The sequence below is a fragment of the Osmia lignaria genome, chromosome 6 (assembly GCF_051020975.1).
Source record: "Osmia lignaria lignaria isolate PbOS001 chromosome 6, iyOsmLign1, whole genome shotgun sequence".
Classification (NCBI taxonomy): Eukaryota; Metazoa; Arthropoda; class Insecta; order Hymenoptera; family Megachilidae; genus Osmia; species Osmia lignaria.
In genome coordinates this window covers 11,216,814-11,238,174 of record NC_135037.1, presented here as the reverse complement: position 1 = coordinate 11,238,174, position 21,361 = coordinate 11,216,814, and the positions used below count along the sequence as shown (strand labels likewise).

The window sequence follows — 21,361 nt, the reverse complement described above, 5'->3', positions numbered from 1 at the left end:
TTTGCGCATCTCCAGTACGCACCTTCGCCCTGATTGGCTATACTCCCAAACGAAGTGGAATGCGATTAGTAGAGAGCTCGCTGCGTTCCCCCACCACCTTCCAACCTGCGCGTCACAGGGTTGCAGTTATGGACTCTGGTGAACTGCGGTATATATACATTGCGTTTAGCGTCTACACAGTAGACTTCAAAGTAGATTTGCACATAGTGGTTGCTACAATAATAGAATATAACACAAGAATTTGAATCATAATAAGATATATAATTTCTCAAATTTTCTAAAAATTGTTTCTAGAACTTATTGTTCTAACAGTTGTTATAAATCAAGAAAAAATGCATTTCACCAGTTTATTAGAATCTCAACAATCAGTACTTGATTTTTCTTGTTAACATAACACTAATTTACAATAATACTAATTTTAGAGTGTGTATACATGATATATATATATAAATATATATAAATAATATATAAGAATCTTATCCAAATTTTCTCTCTAGGGACATTTAAGCAACACTGTACGTGAGTCTGTCGTTGTCCCGGGAAGATTTGTATAACCTCATCTCATTTACAAAATATTTGCAAAAAAACATGTATATTTGTGTCATTTACTGATCATCGTTATCAAACGAATGATCTTTCAAAACAAATCATACATTTTTAAATAATTTACCAAAAGGTACATTCCATCAAGAAATTTGACAGTTCGAAGCTTGACAGTTCCGCTTCAACAACACTGACCGAAAACCACCCTTTCCTTCACTTTACAACAAAATTCACAATGAGAACGATTTCAACGGCAGTGCGTGTAGTATAAATAGGAGAATAAAATATTTTCGACTGAATAAATTCTCAGTTGATCTAATTCGTAGCAGCGTCGCTAATTGTGTATTAGTGGTGATTAATTTCATATACCAAATGTCAAAAAACAAATTAAACTTAACGCTACCACCTGGCTCGATAGAACCAGTTCCAGCTGTATCACCATCACCACCAGTACCACCATTGCCCATTTACTCAGAACCACCAGTGATTCCAGAGTAATTATCTCCCTTACATCAAACTGCAAATTTTGTAGATTTGTCCTTCAATTTGATTTCTTTTAATTGTAGCGGAGTTATGGGAAAGATGAGTATAGATGCTATTCAGGAAAGGTTAGAAGAATTAGAAATGGACGAGGAACAAAGAAAAAGACTGGAAAGCTTTCTAGGACAAAAAGAGAAAGTTGGAGAGTTGTGCGATGAAGATTTTGAGAAATTAGGTGAACTTGGTGCTGGTAATGGTGGTGTTGTTATGAAAGTTAGGCATAAAAAGTATGGACTTATAATGGCAAGAAAGGTGCAGTAGTATTTATTTATTTTTATTTGATAGTTAATGCATTAATGTAATAATAATGATTGTAATGTTTCAGTTAATACATTTAGAAGTTAAACCTGCTATAAAGAAGCAGATAATTAGAGAACTGAAAGTTCTTCATGAATGTAATTTTGCACATATAGTTGGATTCTATGGTGCTTTTTATAGGTAATATATAAATTAATAAAACTTATTGAACTATGCTGTTATTTAACATGACATATTTTACTTTATACAGTGATGGAGAAATAAGTATATGTATGGAATACATGGATGGTGGATCGTTAGATTTAATACTGAAAAAAGCTGGCAGAATTCCAGAACCTATATTAAGCACAATTACTTCTGCTGTAAGTACTATGAAATAACTCTAAAAATCATAACTTAAACCTATGATTATAAATACCAACTTACAAGCTAAATTAATCAATACTTTGTAAACATAAACATTGGCATAATTAGTAGAAGTGAAATTTCACAGTTTTAAAATTCTGGAATTTTAAACACTTGACACTTACTATACACTTACCTAAACTACATAATCCACTCCTGAAATAAATCCTAATTTCGCCATTGTTCATAAATACGTATCAGCTGTTAGTAATAAGTTTCCTGGTCTATGATTCCCCCAGGAAACTTCCTAATACAAAACCTCCTAAATTCGTCGTATATCCAAAGAAACACCCCAAGCGGTAAACTCGGCCAATACCAATAAGCACTCAAAGGCATAAACTTCAATACTTTTCCTATCCCTGGTACATACAACAGAAACCCTGTTAAAATGATTTCAAAAATCAACGAAAAATTCAAAAACCAATTATCCATTCCTTGTTCTACAATCGAATTAACTCTAGTTTTACACATGATCAAATCTATCAGTTGTGTTATAACAATGGACAAGAAATACCCAGTACGAGCTTCATTTAATAAATCCATTCTCGTATCATAAGTCCACGTCTGCCCGTAAGAATCTTGCAAATCATTAATAGATTTATTCTCCCAATCTAATCGTAGTCCTAAAAGACGATCAGGTAGAAATCCATTTAACATAAGAATCATGAAATAGGTGTAAAGTCCAGCCAAAGACTGGGTCATTCCGATCTGCCCATAAGCAATAGATATTAAGCGCTTATTAACAAGTTTATCATACTGTGGATTTCTTGGCGCACGGCGCATTATATCAGACTCAGCCTTCTCGTATGCCAGTGCAATTGCTGGAAGCAAATCAGTGCCTATATCAACGCATAGAATCATCTCCAGAATGAATGGTAGAGGTATAGCAAAAATGAGACTGCTTAGCATAGGCAGCATCTCAGGTATGCTAGAAGTTAAGGTATACACAATAGACTTCTTAAGATTGTCAAATACCAGTCTACCTTCTTCTATCCCGATCACAATTGACGCAAAATTGTCGTCCATGAGAATCATGTCTGCCGCATTTTTCGCCACGTCGGAGCCTGTTATGCCCATTGCCACACCAATGTCCGCCTTTCTTAATGCTGGGGAATCATTCACCCCATCTCCGGTAACTGCCACAATTTCTCCTAATCTCTGACAGCTTTCCACTATAAGGAGCTTCTGCTGCGGAGAAGTTCTTGCAAAGACTATCTCTTCATAGTTCCTCACAATATGGTCTAACTGTGCTGCATCCATGTTCCTCAATTCAGAACCAGTTATGATTATAGCACCAGAGTCGCTGTCACTTAATTGTGAATATGACTTGTTCTGTAGTATTGCTCTTTCATATTTCGTCTCATTCCCCTCTCCAATGATGCCAACTTTCTTTGCTATTGCCATTGCCGTCACTGGATGGTCACCAGTCACCATTATCACCTTGATCCCTGCTGTGCGACACTTTCTCACTGCATCAGGCACAGCTGGCCTTGGAGGGTCTATGAGACTAATCAGCCCAGCAAACCTATAACCCATTGTTGGGAAATTGTAGGAACTAGAAGACTCGGTATAGAATTTAAAATTTGGACCGTAAATGCTCTCAGGTAGATGAAGATCGCAGTAAGCTAAAACTCGCTCTCCTAAGTATCCCAACTCTGCACAGGCTCTTCGGGATATTGTGAGATCCAGAGGAGTCATTTCTTTTGTTTCTCCATCGGTGGTTAGTATATGGGTACAGTTTTCTAGGATTATCTCTGGAGCGCCTTTCATGATCATTGTATATCCATATTCATCCTTGTGAATGGATAGCTGGTATTTTGTTATGGAGTTGAACGGGATTTCCGCGACCTTTTGGTGCACCTCTCTGAATTTTTCTGTGGGGTGTATATGCTCGCAGAATCTGAGAATACCTGTCTCTGAAGCGTCCCCAATTACCTCTCGCTCGTCGATTGGATTCAACAAAGTGGATTCTGCGATGAACTCTGCACGAAGACAGAGAGTGGCGTTCTTGATCATTATATTGAAAGCTGGTTTCTCCGTTAACAAGTGTTTCTCAACGCCGAGCCTCTCGCCTGGGGGAAAATTGTACCTCGTATGTCCAAACCATAAATTGGAGACGCTCATTTTGTTCTGAGTCAGAGTTCCAGTTTTATCCGAGCAGATAGTTGACGTAGAGCCAAGCGTCTCGACTGCTTCTAAATTTTTAATTAAACAATTATTCTCTGCCATTTTTTGGGCTGTAAGCGTTAGACTCGTGGTGACGGTAACCAATAGAACTTCAGGCACATTAGCTATTACTATACCCAGCATGTACGTAAATGCTTTCAGTATATTGGGATCTAGTATTAATGATACTATAAAAAAGAACAGTCCGAATATTATGGATATGGTGGCAATTATTTGAACAAAGTGTCTAATTTCTTTGGCGATTGGTGTTTCTTCTTTCTCTAGGTGAGAGGTGAGTCCTGCAAGTCTCCCTATCATTGTCTCATCACCAGTGGCTACCACTATTGCATTGCCCTGTCCTTCCACTGCAAAGGACGAGAAGAAAGCTACATTAGAAGATTCCAAGGGATTCTCATCAGTTGGGTAGTTTGTTCGAAGCACAGGTTCGCTTTCTCCAGTGATGCTCGAGTTTTCTACTCTGAGTTCACGACATTCTATGATCCTGATGTCGGCTGGAATTTTATCGCCAAGTCTGATTTGTACTAGATCCCCTGGAACTAAATCTTCAGTTGCTATACGCATTTTCATACCCCCTCTTATTACTGTTGCAAATGTAGGTACCATTTTTTTGAACGATTCCATTATCTGGAAAATGGAAACTTGAATAAGTGGAGGGTAGATCAAGTATTCGCTGAAAATCTTCAAATTTTCAAATAGTTAAAAAATGAACTACCCGTAAGTGCACCCCGGTGCACTGCCCCCTTGCCCCTTTCACTGCCTTAAATAGTCAAATTGATTTTACACAGATCGTTGTAATATACTTACTTTTGTATTTTTACTTTCTTGTATATAAGCACATATTCCTGAGATCAAACATATCAGTGTAATAATAACTCCTAACCATTCGATCCCACCACCTGTGCCTTCGAGTCCCATACTAAGTCCATATAAAATATAACACAATAATGCACAACCCCATAAGAGGCCGGCGAATCCGTGAAACATACATTTCATAAATTTTATATATTCTGGCGTTACTTTCGGCGGGGTCAGGGAGTTCGGTCCCACTCTATGGAGAACATTATTTGCTTCCTCTTGTGTCAAACCATTGACAATATCTGTGTTTAATTTTTCACACAATTGTTCCAACGGAATCATGTGATCTTTGGTATTCAGTTCTTGGTGCAGATCCTCTATTTCTTCTTCAGTAAGCTTTTTCTTGATTATTGGAGTAGAGCTTGCTTGTCTCATTATTTTACTTGCTCGTTGCATTACATTTAAATTTAGATAAACGGAGTATGAGTTAAGAATATTTTTCACGACGCTTTTGGAAATCGATCTTCTTCAAAATTCAATTTTTTTTTATGGCTGAAGTCATGACCTACTTGTGCAGGAAGATTTTAAGTTTATGTAATTCTTCTTTTTTTTTAATTATAACGAATAGATTCATCACGAATAGTACATACATATTATGCTTAAATATATATTTTAAATTTTGTATACAATTATAATGACATCGTTTCAGGTCAAAATAACCCAGTTAAATGATGCATATTGGTGCTTTTTATAGGTATTGAAAGGTCTGAGTTATTTACGAGACAAGCACGCAATTATGCACCGAGATGTAAAACCTAGCAATATTCTGGTAAATAGTGCTGGAGAAATAAAAATTTGCGATTTCGGTGTTTCTGGACAATTAATTGATTCCATGGCTAATTCGTTTGTTGGAACAAGGAGTTATATGTCTGTAAGCGATTACCAGAGTAAATATGATTATTACAGTAGCGCAACCATAATTGTACAATAGAGAGGGTTACAAAAATTTGTTTATATCAGATTAGTTTCCTTTCGTAGTTCCCTTCTCTGTTGCGCTACTGGATTATTAGTTAAGATTATTACAGATTTTGATTATGTTAATTTATTTGCAGCCGGAGAGGCTCCAGGGTACACATTACTCAGTCCAAAGTGATATCTGGTCCTTAGGATTATCACTTGTAGAAATGGCCATTGGAATGTATCCAATTCCACCACCAGACGAGAAAACTTTAACTACGATATTTAGCACGCCTCCAGGACAACTACCAGATACCGCTGCTACGAATCACGCTTCTACTCCAACTACACAATCACCTGGTCACAGTTAGTTTCATTTCTTTAATATTCCTATTTTAATTCGGCCAAATATTTTTTCATTGATATACTTTAGATACTGGTAGTCCGAGACCGATGGCTATATTCGAATTGTTGGATTACATTGTAAACGAACCACCCCCAAAATTGCCCTCTGGAATCTTCAGCGATGCTTTTACAGATTTCGTTGATCGTTGTTTGAAGAAGAATCCTGCTGAAAGGGCAGACTTAAAAACACTAATGGTATGTAATTTAATTGTGTGGTCATTTTCTATTTAAATTAATTATGGTTCTTGGTCCTTAGAATCATGAATGGATAAAGAAAGCTGAATCCGAGAACGTGGACATCGCTGGATGGGTATGTCGCACAATGGATTTGCAACCCACTACTCCAACCCGTTTAGCTAACGTACAATCCTGAATAAATGTCACTCTTACATACTTGACTACCTATATACGCGTTCAGTACTCTTAAGTGGAGTTTTAGGTTCTTTTTGTTTAATTCATATAAACAGTGGCGTTTGTGAATTTTTTCTTTTATATTATAACGATCCATGAAATTCAAGTCTATCGCGATTTTAAAAACAGACTTATTGCCATTAGTTTTTTTATATATCGTTGCTCAGTTTGTTAAGCTTTGAGCAATAGCATTTATTAAAGTAGACTTTGATATACGTATCAAAAATTTATTTTTTCTTTTTTAGGATGCAAGATGTTAGTTTTTAATTATACCTTTATATATTATATTATGTTCTTTAAATGATTATCAAATTTAAGGCATTAAATTATATTGTGGTCTGGTTTTGAAGTCGCGGGTAATAATCATGTAAGACTTAATAATTTTTATATGGTACAGTGTCGAGTACGGAGGCCTTCTAGAAGAATTCAAATTCAGAATTTTAACGTTTTTCAATTCATATTTCAAAGTTTTAAAATCCAGAGTTTTAAGTTTCAGAAAGGTAAAGTTTCTAAAAATATTAAATAAAATTTTCCCGGGTAAATTTTTATCCACGAACGACGGGACCTTCTTCCTCTATATCACCATTTCCCCTCGGGAGGTCTTCATCCTCGGCGCTATACACACCATAATAGAAAATCCAGAGATCTATATATATTGACATATTTGCATGAAATACGTCACTGTGCTTAAATTTTATTTCATTTTATACACGTTTTGTATTCTTATCTTATGATTTTGTTGAAAGTATGTAAGATAAAGAATTTATCCATATAAGTTCAACATTATTGTACACTCATGGGCAAATTGTGTTCCCTATAATGATAACTAGGATCCATAAATAGGCATCGGATTTATAAGAACATAATTTGATGAAGCAAGCGAAGTGTTGGCTAGTGATCAAGTTTACTAGTATAACATTTGTACCTGACATTCATAGAACACTATACATATTGAAAAAAGACTTTCGTTCTATCATTGCTATTTTTTACTAAATCAGTCAGCGGTCAAGCATGATTTAAAGTCACTGTCGAATAAAGTAGTATTTTAAATAGCAAACACAAGTATTTGAAATATAATTACAATAAAGCATTATTTATAAGGGTTACATCACCAGAAATGTTCTTTATTGTAATTAATTCTGAAATACTATTTTATTATGCGTTAATGTAAAATCAATGTATAGTAAAATACTACACAAATTTTTGTTAAGTATTTCTTTATTTCTGACAACATATACATCATATTGTAAACATTACAGTTTGTAGGTGCAATTGACAAGATAATTTTTGATGCGAGTCCATGTGTTCACACAATAATGAATAATATACAATTGTATGTATTGTATAGCTGTGCATTGAGTCTTTCTTGTGCAATTTTTGTGAGACATATTTGAAAGATCAGCCACCTGTTTGGCTACTTTCTTATTTACACATATATTTCAGTAATTAAGTATAATTAGAAGATGTTAATAATTTAATTACAACTGTGAGTAAAAGAAATAGGTATTAAGGTTTAAACTTGATGAACCTTTATTCAAAAAAATATTCAATCAAAATGTTATAAATATTATAAGATACTATAAATGGTAGAAATTCATCATTTTGATTAGCAGTGATTTTTCTTTTTTAGACAGATGGTAAGAATTTGGTCCATATCTGTAGATCATAGATAGATGTGTAATATTGTACAATCTAATATACATAGTTGCTTATCATTGTAATATGCTGATTAAAAGATTGGTGTAATTAGGATGTGCTTTTGGGGTGGACCAAGTCTTTTAGATTTGCTGCCAGTATCAAGTGTTTAAATATTGTTTATTATAATGTTAATTTTTTTTTAAGGGGGGCGTGCTGACCTTGACCTCTACCTAGTTACGCCAATGAATAAAAAAATGTCTATATGTACATAGAATAATACTAGTGTAAGCATTCTTATTCCGTTGTACGCAAACGTCACTTTTCGTCTATCAAAAAATATCACAATAGAATAATTAATTGGAAAGATTCATTAAACCATTATAGATGTAGTAAATATTTCTTCAGATTATATTTATGTTTGCTTAGTCACTACTTTTTTTACATAAGCGAATATGATTGTTAGCCTTTTCCGATTTGGCTTAAAATATATCGGAGTGTACTATGAGCGCATTGTGATGTTTACAAGCACAGTAAGGACATTCATGTGCCTACGCGTAAGACGCCCAAGAACTGACCTTTCGTATTAAATGTATTTATGTCTGACAATGACTTTCATGATATATTGTAAACAGAGACAAGTTTCAATAGTTAAGTTCTGTTAAGAAGATAAAAAGAAAAAAAGAAAAATGTAAGATACAATTTTACTCACTAAGCAGTGAATCTTAAAGGGATAATTACTTCTGGCACTTATTAAAAAATATGTCAATATTCCTTGTTGCAAATTTCTGCATAATTGCTGTTGTATTGATTCACTGTCTAAATGTTGTAACTATTTAACAAATAAATTTATCCCACATTATGGGTTTCAGTCTTACATCTGGGCACTTATTTTTTAACAATATATTCAGCGTCTTAATCACGGGCACCCAATACAACTCGCGGGTACCCAACGGGCAATAAGGTAAAATATTAATTTGAAAGTTGCTAATAAAATTCTTATATTATGTTTTATTGAGGTACAAATGGTGTACAAAATCTTTTACGCCTAAAAAGATTTACATTAACTACTTGCAAAAATGGAGATACTTTATCAAACTTACAAATATTTACAGAAGTTCCGCCAACAAATACTTTCAAAAGTGTATTGTTAGTTCGGCTAATTGTAATCGTAGCAGCTTTGTTTAAAGTTATATTTGTAACACCACGGCATTCTGATAGATCCAATAATTCTAACTGAGGTGCTGATCCAATAAGGTTGGTCACTGTTTTGTCAGTAAATTGGCAGCAACGACATTCGAATCTTTTTAAATTATTCATGTCAGGGAAATTCATGTCTGTTATTCTTTGCAGATCATTAATTATCAAGACTTCTAGCTTTGGTAATGTTGCTATAGCTGCTATACCAACATTTTTAACGAAGAAACATTCTGCAACATGCAAGACATTATGTGTAGTATTGAACATCATGCTCGGTACTATACAAATAAATTATTGTAAAGGAATATTTAACTCACCGGAAATATCTACATAAGTAAGTCGTAGACATTTCAATGCCAAATTAGTTAGAAGTTCATCCATAACAGCAATATTCATACTAATTTTTAAAATTTCAAGATTACTTAATTGCGTTATATGTAACATATCATCTGATTGTATCAAATATGAAACATTAGAAAGTTCTAATGTTTTCAAATTAACACAATGTGTACCGATAGTCTGGATGACGTTCCCAGATATGTCAACACATTTGCTTATCGTAAGAGATTTCAAATTCTGTAACTTTGCAATTGCCTGAAAAAATTATTAGAATCATTAAAGAAAATAAAACACAATAAATTTTATTGTATTTTATTTTCTTGCATCTTACAATTAGGCAAATTTATAAATTTCAAAATTCGGAAAATTCAAATTTTCTGTCCTTCACTGCATTAAAATATTTTTAATTTACCTGCGACAATAAATGTCTCTGAAGACATGTACAACATTCCAAAACAATTTCTTCCATTGTATCTAATGGCAAATACCCTAAACATTTCCCACATATTTTACCAAAGGCTACTTTGAAATACCGTAATTTTGGATTCACTTCAAACAACTTTTGTAAATCCATATCACAGATGTGCGTAGTAGAACCAAGACTAAATCTTGTGATATCGCGACAATTATTTGTCAAGGAATTTATACCGGATGCAGAAACAGTTAAATCAGTAACATCAATTCTCTGCAAATTTGGACATAATTTCCCAACAATGGTTAATGTACTTTGATTTAATTGACAAGGGAATTGTGATAGATTTATTTCAGTCAAAAATCGGCCACATCGTAATAATACTTTGCGAAGGATTCCAGTATTAATTTCTTTTCGTTTTGTGTTAGGAAAAAAACCCCAAGTCGAACATGATAAATCTAATCTCTTCACACTGCGCCAAGATTCTTGACTCAATGCCCTCCATCTTTTGCACACTATAATTAAAGAAATTACTAGGAATAATGTAATAAATTCATTTATGATATTGTAATATTTTCTGGATTAAATAAATAAATAAATATTCTTACCTCTTTCTATTCTAATTCTATCTACAATTGGCAGCTGAAGAAAGATGTGCATCAAACAATCGTCATTCAATGTTTGAATACTAATATCTGTAATGTCATTTTGCAAATAATCTTGATTACATTGTTCGTCAGCCTGTTTTTTGTCAGCTTTGTATTTGTCTTTTGTATTGTAATATTGATTTTCTATGTTATCTGGTTGATGCCAGGAATCAGCTGGTACCACTCTTAAATTTCTGTTGTGTAATTTTATTCTCTCCTCGTATCGAGCTCTATAAATTATAAACTATACAAATTTGGAAATTCAGATATCAAAGTCGAAATTTCCAAATTTTAACATTTTAAAATTAGCATTACGATTCTGTAATATATAATTTCATCTTCATTTACCTTATAGCTGCCTCCACACTGTTAAATGTCAGAAATGCATAGTTACACGATTTTCCGTGGTTTCCTTGATTTCTTTGTAAATAACAATTCTCAACATCTCCATATTCAGAAAATAGTTTGATGAGGTCTTTGTATGTTGTCTGAGATAAAATATTGTATTATTATTTTATATACATTTACTCACAATGCATTTTAATTCTTCCCAAATATCTTTAAATGATTTAAGAAGTTTTTTTATTATATACTAATACACATTGTATTGCTTATAAATAAGCAATTTTTGTATTTATTTCCCAACTTTATGATTTTACTTTATATAACTTTTATACATGAAAATATACATATACAAACCCTTTCTGCCAAATTGCTGATAAATAATTTTCTAATTGGCACACCATCTTCGGTTACGGGTAAAAGATCCACAGTAAACGCAGTATCTATAGTACAGGAATAAATGATAAATAAAATAGAAATTAACCAAATAATGTGACAGTCATTACCTTCAAGAAGAGAACATTGGTGCAAATTGTCAAAAAAATCTTCGTCCGTGTAATCAGTCATTTTTATGTTTAACAGTTTGTTATCTTTTGGATTTTATATTTCTTGTTGAGTTTTTGCTTCACTTTCTTGAAATCCATAGCATGATGAGTAAAGGTGTATTATTGTTGGTATGTATCATTTATAGTAAATGTCACGACAGAAAAATGCTGACGAATGAACGTGTTTTTGTTCGTTCCGCACTGGTTGGTTTTGATTGGTTCTAATAATTCCGTACCCAAAAACAACGCGCATGCGTCATTTGGTACAAGTGACATAAGCGAGTGCATGCTTTAGCAGACCGCCAGCAGTGGTTTATCCTTCTTCATTGTCCTCGGTCCTCCCTTCCCGAGTATTTTTTTGCCTTTGTGGGCCTCACGAAGCAAAACCCTATATCTCTTATATTCCTGCAGCCCTTACATTCCTGTATCCCTTACATCACTGCATCCCTTACATCCCTGCATCCCTTACATCCCTTACATTCCTGCATCCCTTACACCCCAGCACCCCTTATAACCCTGTACCCCTTACATCCCTGCAGCCCTTACATCCCTGCACCCCTTACATCCTAGCACCCCTTACATCCCGGCATTCCTTACATCCCGGCATCTCTTACATCCCTCCATCCCTTACATCCCTTGCATCCCTGCATCCCTTACATCCCTTACATTCCTGCATCCCTTACACCCCAGCACCCCTTACACCCCTTACACCCCTTACACCCTAGCACCCCTTACATCCCTGTACCCCTTACATCCCTGCATCCCTGCATACCTTACATCCCAGCATCCCTTACACCCCTGTATCCCTTACATCCCTGCATCCCTTACATCCCTGCATCCCTTACATCCCTGCATCCCTTACATCCCTGCAGCCCTTACATCCCTCCATCCCTCCATCCCTTACACCACTGCAACCAAGATATCTAGTTTTTGACTTTCAGCGCCCTCTGGTTTCGAAAAAAGGAACTAAAGCTTGCCGAAATTTTGGCCCTCTAGCGGCAAAAATGTGAACTAAATTTTCGATGTCGAATCAGCGCCCTCTGGTTTCGAAAAAAGGAACTAAAGCTTGCCGAAATTTTGGCCCTCTAGCGGCAAAAATGTGAACTAAATTTTCGATGTCGAATCAGCGCCCTCTGGTTTCGAAAAAAGGAACTAAAGCTTGCCGAAATTTTGGCCCTCTAGCGGCAAAAATGTGAACTAAATTTTCGATGTTGAATCAGCGCCCCCTGGTTTCGAAAAAAGGAACTAAAGCTTGCCGAAATTTTGGCCCTCTAGCGGCAAAAATGTGAACTAAATTTTCGATGTTGAATCAGCGCCCTCTGGTTTCGAAAAAAGGAACTAAAGCTTGCCGAAATTTTGGCCCTCTAGTGGCAAAAATGTGAACTAAATTTTCGATGTTGAATCAGCGCCCTCTGGTTTCGAAAAAAGGAACTAAAGCTTGCCGAAATTTTGGCCCTCTAGTGGCAAAAATGTGAACTAAATTTTCGATGTCGAATCAGCCCCCTCTGGCGGTGAAAAAAGGAATTAAATTCATCACGTTTTTTCTATCTCTGTGAGGTATATAGGAGATGGAAGGACGTATGGGATGCAGGAATATAAGAAAGTAACAAATATAATGTAAACATAAGGTTTTATTTTACTGAAACCTTAATACATACAAAGAGCAGTATTTAATATGTATAAATAGTTTTATGACTAACTTAACATGGTTTTCGACTTAACAAGATTTCATTTGTTTACAAATTTAAATTCATAAATAAATAATTAATAAATTAGTGCACTATTATTTACAAGTAATAAGAATAATAGTAATAAATGCCGATGAAAAATTAAATCTAGCTTGTTGAGAAAGAACAATTAATTTAAAAATAATAAAGTTCTAATAGAATAATATAATAAATTAACAATATAATCCTCAAAACTATTAGATCTTCTAATAATACGGAAAACAAGTGAAAACAATTGTCAATAAAAACTTATTAATTAATGTAACTTCTACATGTACATACTGATTCGCAAATTATGACAAATAACGGTACAGAAAAAAACTTGGTAAAGGCCTCATTGTAAATCAATTTTAGGGCGCAGCAGTGATGAATGCAAATGCATGATTTAAATGGATTACACTTATTGATATTCTCCTTACATTTCAGCCAGTCTGTCATAACTGGAATTGGCGCGATAAGAGTACAATTAGTGCGCGAAATTTAAATGCGTTGCAAGTCATACTTCATTTAGATACAAAAAACACAAAACCAAACAGAAATAATTTTCAGATATTAATTCTGTTTATGCATTGAATAATAAAATAAGATAATACATAATATTAGAGAAAACTGATCTTTATATAAATTTATGTGTAATGTACTTGAATTAGGCGCTAATATGCAGAATCATTAAAATAGATCTGGTACAAGATCATCATCGCCGTAATCACTGTAATCGTCTGCTCCAGGTGGTACAAATATTCCCCCAAGTACATCGGAAAGATTTTCACCGAGACCCATCGTCGAAGCGATTCCAAATACGAGCCTCATCATAAGTATTCTCATAAAGTTAACCACATTAGTCTCTTTGCTTTGCAGAGAGACTTGTGTTGTTTTCTTTGCCCGGCTTTCAACGCATTGAATCTGCCGAGAGAATTCTTTTCTTTGAATCATATTTCAATATCAAGATAACTTGTAATGTGTATTCAAAATAAAAACCTAGATGTTATTTTATCTGTTATTTTACTCAGTCGGTACTTACGCCAAGACAAGCAAGAAGAATTACCATGAGGGCGAGCGTAACTCTCATGTTGCACTTCCGACACGTTAATCACTTCCGTCGAATACTTTTTCGATTGTCGATGAATTAATTCTTCGTTTGCGTAGATGTAAACTGTCTCGACTGAACCCGAAGAGCGAGCAACGAGAACTGAACGAATCGTCTTTTAGGCGGGAGAAACGCGTACCGTTCTTATTCTAGTTTCAAAGTTCGTCATCGATAGAGCACGATCGAACAGGTGAACGATGGGGACAAAGCGAAATAAGTGGTAGTAACCATGATCACAGAACCGAAGTTATTCTACGGTAACGGTACACGACAAAAAAAGGCATTCAGGCCATCTCTTCGGGTTATGTGATACGTGCTCGGCCGGTACGTAGTCACGCTAGCGGAGGATCTCTATTGGAATTGAGTGCGTGAAAATGGAATTGTTTTGTGAAAGTGTCAATAAGTGACGGGTTTGAGTATATTTCTAATAGTTAATGAATACTGCAAACAAGATAAACGGTACTTGCTAGTATACTCAGGCGTAGAAGAAGTACATTCAAATCTTTCAAGTAATAGATTTCAAGTATTATAGCAAATAGTGATGCCCCTTTCCATAGGGAAACCTCCATACTCGAGTGTAATCGTGAGCAATCATGTTGCACCCATTTTGACTATCAACATAATTATTATTAAAACCTGATCGCTTTCCTTGTTAATTTTGCAAAGAAAAAGTAGAGTTTTAATAGTTAGAAAAAAGAATAACAAAGACACTTGAAAGATTTGTATCTGCTAGATAATTTGAATGAAGACGGATTTTCTAAAGAAGGTTGAGTACGTATGCATCATTTACAGGTAATTTTGAAGGTACTTAGCCTGAATTGTCTATTTTATGACTTTGTTCCGATTATTATGAAAAAATGAACTTTCACGATAAATGCAAGAATATGTTAAATGTAGTCAAGAAATTATACTGAATTACGGATTATAATGCTGATACAGATCGTTGCTTGTCAAACATGCGAGACCAAAAATAATAAGCTTATCGTTGATATTAAGAATATGTACTGTAATCTATATGCTTAATACAATATATTGTATTAAAAATGTAAAATAAATAATTGTAATAAAAACTTCACATTTTTAAAAGACCATGGCAATTTATTTATTACGTTTTATTTTCGTTTGATCGACATTAGTGAAGTTTTTGAATTTATGGTTCATTGTCGTCACTGTACCATTATCATTTGTGCTTGGAATGGTGCTTTGATTACCATTGAATCGTTTACGAGCATTAAACTGTGCGTTAATCATCCGCCATTCTAATTTAATGAAAGATTAACGTCCGCTGTAGATAAATATACTGTTGTAGAAATAGATAAACATTGATTGTTTCCGAAATTTTAAGATTTTAAAATTTGCATCTCGTTTTCGGTAAATTTCTTAAACTGAAATGATTGTAAAATTATAACCAGGTTAAAATTTTTTTATCTCAGTTTGGTTTACTTTTGTTGTTTACTGTATATTTGTTAAGTAAAGTATATTCATCACCTAAATGAAATATATGAAAATCATCTAAAATAGCCGATTACCAATGATGGCGGACAATCGACGTATTCCAACTATTGAATGGAAATGAAAGTCGTCCAGAGGCATCGTGACGATGACCGAGGGTGCGATCAACGGCCACGAATGACGATGCTAATGACAAAGTCCGATTTGTGGCTAAGACAAGAGAGGATTCAGCTGGTACCGATGGTTTCCTTTGGAATCAGCGATCGAGCCAACACGAGGAGGAGGAGGAGGAACCTTTAATGAAAGGCAGGATGCGCTCGGGACCGGACGTGATGTACTCTGCATACAGAAACAGTTCCAGAAACGAAGGAAACACTGGACTATGATGATTGGTACTCCCCTCCTTCATCAAGATAACCGTGCTCTAAGTATGACATGCTGAGGAAGACGTCACCGGATAAATTTTTATGCTTTCTCAACAGTTTCTGCATTTAATTATGGGCACAACCATCATTCTCGTTCTCTGCAAACCGGAAATTTCTCCATAGGGCTTTAGAGTCCTTTTCAAACCATTTACCTGCAAAAGGAAAGGAATTGTTATTAGTTACAATTCAAGTCACAAATGAAATTAACATTGTGTATAGCACAGAGTACGGTAGTATTTCTTAGGGAAAAAGTGATTGGAGATTTTTAGATTAAAAAATTTAAAGTTAAATTCCGAAATTGGGAAATTTTAAAAGACTGAAACAGCTAATGATAAAGTCTTGCCCTCCAACATCGTCATTTTCCCTAAAGAAGCCTATTATACTCAATACTATACACGTATACAATCTACCTTACTACGTATTGATAACCGATTTGAAACAGTTGTATTGGTCATTTTCTTAAACATCCCTTTGTACGGAGGATAAAGACAACGTCATCTGTATTTGACCGTAACAGAGATTTTCATGGAGGGTTGTGATTCAGTAACACGAAACGATCAATACTTATCAATGGAACTTTCTATTGCAACCTATACAGGTGAGGAGAGAATGAAGTAAGCGGGCGTCAAGAGTTCATAGACCTAGTCGGGCTATTATTTAAGTTTGTAGCTATTGCGTGCCATGTATCATTACTGCAAATAAAAATATTTCATATAAGCAAAAGAGTTCATTAAAAAATTGATACAATCCTGAAAATTAAATAAATAAATAAAAAGATAAAGAAAGTAATTACAGCGTTGCTCATTACCATTACATCAAGAATCATTAGTCCTCTTCCAGTCCGTCTAGACACGAGCGGAAATGGTGTTACAAACGTACATTTCCTCGAAATGCAAAATTCATGTTACGTCAATTTAAAAATCGATTATTATTGACAGAAGATCGTTTTCCCGTGACGTGGGTGCGTTAATGGGATACATACGTGTCGTCAAGCATGAAACAATAGTACGCGTATCTGTCCTTGTCCGATTCAACAAGGCTTGGAATCAGTTCCTCTTTCGCGCTATCCTTCGAGAGAAAGAGGATTCTCCTGTTCGGCTAGTGCGTGCTTCACCCTCACCGATGACACTTTGTTCGGTCTCCGCGACACATCTTTTCCTCGCCGTCTCGCCTCGGTCTTTGACAAAAATGTCTCGAGAAAGTTACTTCGAATTTTATTAAGTTCCTTCTTACTTTACGATGCAACTGGATAAGCGAATTATTCTTAAGCTGTTATCTCGATCGACTTTCATTGGTACACAGTGAATTTAACTTGATATTGTGACACGTGATTCTGTGGAAGAATTTCTTGTAAGAGATGAACGCGGAGGAGATAAAAGTTGGATGCTTTCAAGTAGTTATTGTGTTGCTGTTGGGTGTTAATTATGCGATCGTTGCCATGAGCCATGCGTTGCCGATTTTTCACAATTATACACCGAAGTTTTATTGTCAGGTAAGGTTTTTAAAATGTGAAGAATGTTGAGAATTTATTTCTGAGACGTGAAAATTGAAACTGATTAGATGCGATAGATGGGATTCAGTGCGACGGTCGATGCGATGCGATTTTTCAACCGCTTCCGGTAACCTGACAAAGAAATGTTATAATCAAAAATTGAACAAGGATATTAACTTAAAGTGACACTGTCAAAGAATCTTAAATAAACAAAAATAGATATTATAAAAAGTGGAAATAATTTCCTAGTTCACTTTTTATATAACTTGTAAGTGATAAGAATTGTTAGAACAAACTTTCCTGCTGTAGTTTTGTTTGGAAACTCACACTGAAGTAGATATCACGGTTTATTTGGCAAGTTTTGTCTGATGTAAAGTTTGAAACCGTTTTCAATAGTGTATATGCTTATACACGTGTAGCAGAATTCAACAATCAGTGGTAGCCTAATTCATTTGAATAAATATAATTATGGAAATTTGTTTTTTTAAATTAAGATAAAAATTAATAGGTTGCAATAGGATGTACTGTGCAGAGATGAGAAGATGACGAGTGGAAGGATTCGGGGTACGATTGGTCGTAGTCGGTAAGTCACACCTCATGCACACGCATTCTAGATCGTCGCGTGTTATTGGCCGATGCGGTCAATGAAACTTTGTGACAAAGTGAGAGGATCAAATGTGGAGACAGGGCTGAGCTTGTTAAGTGCTACCTTTACCCCTACGATGTCCCGCTAGTCATTTTTCTATCTCTGCACAGTACATCTTATATGTATACCAGGTCGCCTTGCCTGGTTTAGGTAAAATTTTGAAGTCTATGCAAGCATTTTCATTTACATATTGCAGGTAAAGAACGGAACGAAACGAACGTATGGTTGCCAAGAACTCAGCAACGTGACTGTTGCAACCAACCAGACTTCCGGTCTGACTGAATCACCGGATGCAAATTTGTGTTTTGGCGACTATCAATTTGCAACCGAGTTCGGTGAAAATAGCGTTGTAACTGAATGGGGTTTAATATGCGAGAAACAATACTTGACGTTTCTTGGACCAACTGTATATTATATCGGTGTTTTGATGGGCGCATGGATTGCCGGACTTTTGGCAGATCGTATCGGAAGACTTCCGGTTCAAGCGATATGCCTTTACACTCAGGGTACGATGGCTGTGGCATTGTACGTCGTGCAGGTAAACTTTTTTATAAGATTATTACAAATTTTAAATGAGAAAAAAATAACAAACAAAATATTCTTGTTTTATTTTAAACGGGATGTTAATTTCAGAATTATCCGACGTTTTTGGTTCTTCGTGGTCTGCAAGGGGTCTTTGTTCAAGGTCTACAAAATTCGACATACATTCTTTCCTTGGAATTGTTGCCTGCAAAGGCTCGGACATTCGTCGCGTTAGTTATGCAAATTGCCTGGGCTATTGGTTTACTCCTTTTGGCTGCACTCAGCTACGCCATACCGGACTGGAGAATTTTACAGTTGGCAATTTCGGTTCCCACTGCAGTCACCGTACTTTACATATGGTAATCAACTAATTATTCATAATGAGATAATTACATTATCATTACCAGAGCTGTTCATAGAGATTACATAAATGTAATTTTATTTATAGGATCATTCCAGAATCGCCAAGATGGTTGATAGCAAAGGGAAAAACAACAGAGGCAGACATGGCAGTGGAACGCATTGGAAAGTACAATGTCTGTTGCACTAAATCGCGAAGGGAGAATGCTAAAACGGAAATGAGCGTTCTCGAGAATACAATTCCGGTGAAACCAGAAAGAAAGTCTCGGGTTTCGTGCACGGATTTGAAGAAATCAAAAACCGATAATGAACTCAAAGAAGAGGCTGCTAATTTGCTAAGCAGCAGTGCGGATGCATCTGAAGAAAAAGTTCAAAGTAAAATAACTTCGAGCAATATTTCAGATATTCTATTATGAACATTTTCAATAAACGAATCTTTTCTTCCATATTTTTTACAGAAGCTAGCTTGAAAGTAATGTCAGAAAATCGGAAAAGCAAACTGTCTAAATCGGACTGCGAATCAATATCTTCTCAAGGTGAAAATGGCGAAATGGAGAAGAGGAACGTTCCATCTGGCTCTAAAACTCATCGAAAGACGAAATCTATATCACAGCCAGTTAATAATCAACGATTATCTATGAAGAAAGCGTACGACACTGTAGAACTACGAATACCTGAGAAAAAAGAAATGTTAAGTAAAGACGAAGAGAAGAAGTGTGAAAAGATTGAAGAGAATTCTAATAATAGTCGTACAAAACTTGAATTGAAAGAACAGTTTAAATCCACGATTTTAAGAAGACATGGTGTTGCAATGATTTTTCAATGGTAATTAATTAATTTATATTTGTACACTGTATCGTCACAAGGCTTCGTACAATAATTTTGTATTTTCATTTATTCAAGGTTCACCTCTTCCATGGCGTGTTACGTTTTCATGACACTCGTTTCACCCTTACCCCTTAATCGACACATTAACTTTGCTCTAGGAGGAGCATTAGAAATTGCAACATATATATTCACGTACTTCATATTATCCAGATATGGCAGACGATTACCAATGTCTGCGTACCAATCAATCTGTGGTGTTATTTGCATCCTAACAGCAGCTACAATTATATTGTCACATCCAGTGAAAACAATCGGTAGGTGCTTACTTTTTTATCATGATAAAAGACAATAACTTTTTGTACCTTTATTTGCAGACCTCACGAAAACTATTATGCTCTTATTTGGAAGAATAACAGTGATGAGTACCGTTTTTGTAGCATATTTATACACGACTGAGATATTTCCAACTGTTATACGAGGTACCTGTTTGGGTCTCTGCACTGTATCCGCGAAAATCGGTAGTTTGTGCACACCGCACGTATTATTATCGGTAAGAATTTGCATGTTTGCAGAATTAATTTAATGAAATATGTTCTGCTGAATCGTTAGCTCGAAAAAGAATTAATTAAAAAATCTGATCTTTAATAAATTTTATTTTCAGGGAGAATATTTTCCAGTCACCATTCCATTAATAATCATTGGAATGCTTTGCTTAGTGTCTGGAGGTCTTGCACTGATTTTACCAGAAACTTTCGACAAAGTTTTACCTGACACGGCAGAAGATTTTGAATTGCTGACCGTGAAAAGAAGAGACAAAACGAACAATGATAATTTAAATAATGAAACCACAGTTACCACTGAAGATGCATCGGAGAGGGAGATACTAAGAACAAAATTGTTCTCCGAGGACTGGGTGGATGCTGGAAATGGTATATTAGTGAATTTCACGGAAAATAAAAATTCTGACTGAAAATTATAGTCAACTACAGGAAACTATACTGCATTTTTACAGGGATTATCCTCAATAATCAATAATGTTGATACAATGTTAAAAGATGAGATCACTTTATTGTACTGTTTATTGCGATTATTCGCTTTTTTATGATGTGATTAGAAATGTAAATTTTTGACTGGACATTTGCTACTTTTTATGTATATTTAATGTTGTAATATGTGATTTAGATTACTTAAGCGCAACTAT

General features: G+C 35.0%; 5 protein-coding genes across 7 annotated transcripts; 2 read left to right on the top strand and 3 right to left on the bottom strand.

Annotated features, from left to right (window-relative positions):
• The first annotated feature begins 419 nt into the window (after window positions 1–419).
• Dsor1 (mitogen-activated protein kinase kinase 1) lies at window positions 420–8,987 on the top strand. 2 transcript variants are annotated; one of them, XM_034331836.2, is made up of 8 exons: window positions 422–1,037; window positions 1,110–1,335; window positions 1,409–1,521; window positions 1,592–1,703; window positions 5,483–5,659; window positions 5,841–6,051; window positions 6,119–6,285; window positions 6,347–8,987. In XM_034331836.2, the coding sequence occupies exons 1-8, from the start codon at window positions 916–918 to the stop codon at window positions 6,461–6,463; spliced, it is 1,245 nt and encodes a 414-aa protein (XP_034187727.1). In that variant the 5' UTR covers window positions 422–915; the 3' UTR covers window positions 6,464–8,987. The 2 variants fall into 2 exon arrangements, with proteins under 2 accessions (XP_034187728.1, XP_034187727.1); XM_034331837.2 differs by lacking the exon at window positions 5,483–5,659 and having other exon boundaries at window positions 420–1,037.
• LOC117607750 (sodium/potassium-transporting ATPase subunit alpha) lies at window positions 1,856–5,246 on the bottom strand. The gene is made up of 2 exons (XM_034331823.2): window positions 4,738–5,246; window positions 1,856–4,557 (listed from the first exon to the last, which is right to left on the bottom strand). Exons 1-2 carry the CDS (start codon window positions 5,182–5,184, stop codon window positions 1,951–1,953), a joined length of 3,054 nt encoding a protein of 1,017 aa, XP_034187714.1. The 5' UTR covers window positions 5,185–5,246; the 3' UTR covers window positions 1,856–1,950.
• A 130-nt stretch (window positions 8,988–9,117) lies between the features above and the next one.
• Window positions 9,118–11,863, bottom strand: LOC117607751 (putative RNA-binding protein EEED8.10). The gene is made up of 7 exons (XM_034331824.2): window positions 11,583–11,863; window positions 11,434–11,519; window positions 11,083–11,222; window positions 10,696–10,964; window positions 10,088–10,602; window positions 9,654–9,930; window positions 9,118–9,566 (listed from the first exon to the last, which is right to left on the bottom strand). The coding sequence occupies exons 1-7, from the start codon at window positions 11,641–11,643 to the stop codon at window positions 9,148–9,150; spliced, it is 1,767 nt and encodes a 588-aa protein (XP_034187715.1). The 5' UTR covers window positions 11,644–11,863; the 3' UTR covers window positions 9,118–9,147.
• Window positions 11,864–13,444: 1,581 nt separating this feature from the next.
• On the bottom strand, window positions 13,445–17,092 carry LOC117607590 (uncharacterized). The gene is made up of 3 exons (XM_034331462.2): window positions 16,723–17,092; window positions 14,370–16,464; window positions 13,445–14,251 (listed from the first exon to the last, which is right to left on the bottom strand). Exons 2-3 carry the CDS (start codon window positions 14,415–14,417, stop codon window positions 14,018–14,020), a joined length of 282 nt encoding a protein of 93 aa, XP_034187353.1. The 5' UTR covers window positions 14,418–16,464; window positions 16,723–17,092; the 3' UTR covers window positions 13,445–14,017.
• Window positions 17,093–17,365: 273 nt separating this feature from the next.
• On the top strand, window positions 17,366–21,355 carry LOC117607586 (organic anion transporter 3). 2 transcript variants are annotated; one of them, XM_076688772.1, is made up of 9 exons: window positions 17,366–17,804; window positions 18,647–18,988; window positions 19,084–19,331; window positions 19,421–19,707; window positions 19,791–20,157; window positions 20,236–20,474; window positions 20,535–20,710; window positions 20,822–21,089; window positions 21,173–21,355. In XM_076688772.1, the coding sequence occupies exons 1-9, from the start codon at window positions 17,670–17,672 to the stop codon at window positions 21,193–21,195; spliced, it is 2,085 nt and encodes a 694-aa protein (XP_076544887.1). In that variant the 5' UTR covers window positions 17,366–17,669; the 3' UTR covers window positions 21,196–21,355. The 2 variants fall into 2 exon arrangements, with proteins under 2 accessions (XP_076544887.1, XP_034187347.2); XM_034331456.2 differs by having other exon boundaries at window positions 17,368–17,804; window positions 20,822–21,330.
• Window positions 21,356–21,361: the final 6 nt, after the last annotated feature.